This window comes from Capsicum annuum, unplaced genomic scaffold (genome assembly GCF_002878395.1).
Source record: "Capsicum annuum cultivar UCD-10X-F1 unplaced genomic scaffold, UCD10Xv1.1 ctg57136, whole genome shotgun sequence".
In the NCBI taxonomy this organism is placed as follows: domain Eukaryota; kingdom Viridiplantae; phylum Streptophyta; class Magnoliopsida; order Solanales; family Solanaceae; genus Capsicum; species Capsicum annuum.
This window is the reverse complement of record NW_025865609.1, coordinates 10,988-14,067: the sequence shown is the minus strand read 5'-3', so window position 1 is coordinate 14,067 and position 3,080 is coordinate 10,988. Positions and strand designations below refer to the sequence as shown.

General features: G+C 34.7%; 1 protein-coding gene across 1 annotated transcript; it reads left to right on the top strand.

The window, feature by feature from the left end:
* The first annotated feature begins 333 nt into the window (after positions 1-333).
* Positions 334-2,804, top strand: LOC124893298. The gene is made up of 3 exons (XM_047404334.1): positions 334-582; positions 640-747; positions 2,496-2,804. Exons 1-3 carry the CDS (start codon positions 334-336, stop codon positions 2,802-2,804), a joined length of 666 nt encoding a protein of 221 aa, XP_047260290.1.
* Positions 2,805-3,080: the final 276 nt, after the last annotated feature.

Sequence of the window (3,080 nt, the reverse complement as noted above, 5' to 3'; positions counted from 1 at the left end):
CAATGTTCAATGTGATTTCTGCAAGATGAAAAGGCATGTCAAGGAGAATTACTACAAGATTATAGGCTATCCAAGTGATAGGTTTAAAAAGAAGGGTGAAGGTTCTAATTCTGGTGCACATCAAGCTCATGAAAGTATTGATACTCAGTCCATGATGGAGTCTCGAGAATGTGCAAAAGTTCAAGATTAACCATCCATTCAACTGCTCCTCCTAACAATAAGATGCAGATGCCTTGTTTCTTCACAAAAGATCAATATGATCAAATTGTATCTATGCTGAACAATGTGTCTAACACCACCTTTATGGATAATACTATAGGTATAAACACTACTATGTCTTCCATAGATATTAAAAAAGGTTGGATTATTGATATAGAGGCTACCAATCACATGGTAGCTGATCTTGATCTTCTTACCAGTTATATTAAACTAGACTCTACTAAGTCTAAAAGAGTATTTTTTCCTACTGGTGATATAGCTAATGTTACTCATGTTGGCACAAGTATGATTATTGCAGGATATAACATTGACAATGTTCTTTACTTGCCTAAGTTTAAGTTTAATCTACTCTCAGTCTCACCGGTAACCAAGGCATTACATTGTTTAGTTACATTTTTTCTTGACTTTTGTATATTTCAGGATCTCTACAATGGGAAGGTGAAAGTGATTGGCAGACAAGAAGATGGTTTATATTTGCTGCCTTCAATCAGTACAAAATCAGTAAAAGCTGCAGATTCCTGCTCCTTGGTCTCTAAAGACAAAATAGTTGACATAAATTTATGGCATATGAGACTTGGTCACAGTTCTTTTAAAGTTCTAAATAAACTATTTACAGTACCATTAGAGACCTGTAGCTCCACTATTAAATCTTGTACCATTTGTCCATGTGCTAAGGAAGTTAGAGCTCCATTTCCTAGAAGTAGTATTAAAAGCACTGCATGTTTTAATATGTTGCATCTTGATGTATGGTGACCCTACAAAACTGCTAAATCTAATGGAAACAAATAATTTTTGACAATTGTTGATGATTTTTCAAGAATGACTTGGTTATTTTTACTTAAGCTAAAATTTGATGTATGTGTTGCTTTGCAACAATTCCTGACTTATGTTAAGAATCAATTTAATACAACTATTAAGTTCATTAGAAGTGATAATGGTACTGAGTTTGTACAGTATATGACTCTATATTCAAGACTAATGGCATTGTACATCAGACTTCATGTGCATATAACCCTCAGCAAAATAGAGTTGCTGAGAGAAAGCGCAGACATATTTTAGAAGTCTATAGAGCTATAAGGTTCCAAGGTCACATACCTTTAAAATTTTGGGGTCATTGTGTCTTGTATGCAACATACTTAATCAATAGGATGCCTACCCCTATACTTCATAATAAGTCTCCATTTAAGGTTCTATATGGTAGAAAACCTTCTCTTGATCATCTTAGGGTGATAGGCTGTCTAGTTTTTGCTAAAACTATACATGAAACTGATAAACTTAAGACTAGAGCTATTCAAGCTATTCATATGGGATATTCTTCTACCCAAAAGGGATATATACTTTATGAATTTACTCATGATGTTTTATTTGTGCATAGAGATGTTGATTTCAAAGAAAAAGTTTTTTCCCTTCCAAAACATCAACAAAAATAAACCTGCACCTTTCATGGATATCTTTTTTAACCAATTGCTAACATCTGATGACCAACATCCAGAGTCTACACCATATCAGATGCCTATTAGTTCTGTTGTTCCTGGTAATGTTGAGGCTCCTATTGTCATCAACACCACCAGTCAACAACACATTGCTTCTATATAAAGAAGGCCATCTAGATCTAAGGCTACACCTCTGTGGATGAAGGACTTTATCACAACCAAAAATTCATCTACTACATCAGTTTATGGTCTATCAAGTTACATCTATTATGATCACTTACCCTCAAATTATCAAGCCTTTATTGCGGCTACCTCTATAGAAGTAGAACCTTCCATTTATGCTAAAGCTATTACAGATCCAAGATGGTTTGAAGCCATAAAGGCTGAGATAAAAGCCTTGGAAGATAACCAAACTTGGAAGTTTGTCAATCTACCAGAAGGAAAGAAACCTATAGGTTGTAAATGGGTTTTTCAGAATTAAGTACAAAGATATTGGAGATATTGAAAGGTTTAAGGAAAGGTTGGTAGCTAAAGGGTATAGTCAACGGGAAGGGATTGACTACAGTGAGACTTTCTCACCAGTAGTTAAAATAATGATTGTCAGATCTGTGTTAGCACTTGCATCCATTAAACATTGGCATACATCAAATGGATGTATACAATGCCTTTTTACAAGGTGATCTACCTGATGAAATATACATGGAACTACCCCAAGGATTTCAAAGTTAGGGGGAGAATAGACCAGTTTGCAGACTTTTAAAATCCTTGTATGGTCTAAAATAAGCACCAAGACAATGAAATTCAAAGCTATTGGCAGCTTTTGTACACCTTGGGTTTACTCAGTCTCAATATGATCATTCACTCTTCACAAAAAAGGCTGGAAATGATCTAATAATTATTCTTGTCTATGTGGATGATATGTTGATTACTGGAAGTAGCTTAAAATTGCTAAAGGAAACCAAAGCTACACTACATCAAGCTTTCAGAATGAAGGACCTTGGGGAGTTGAGATACTTCCTTGGCATTAAGTTTGCCAGGTCTAAAGAAGGGATTTTAATGCACCAAAGTAAATGCACACTGGAATTAATCTCTGAATTGGGATTAGGAGTAGCAAAACAAGCAGGCACACCTCTTGAACAAATGTCAAGTTAATAACAAAGGAGTTTGATGATTACACAAATAATTCTAGTAAGGAGGAGAATGATCCATTAACTGATATTGGAATCTATCAAAGAATTATTGGAAAAATGTTATACTTAACTCTTACCCAGCCTACATAGCTTTTAGTGTTCAAACACTAAGCCAGTTTCTACATCAACCTAAGAGATCACATCTAGAGGCTACTATGAGAATAGTAAGATATGTTAAAAATTTGCCTAGACAAGGTGTATTGCTATCAAGTAACAGTCAAGAACAACTTCTAGCCTA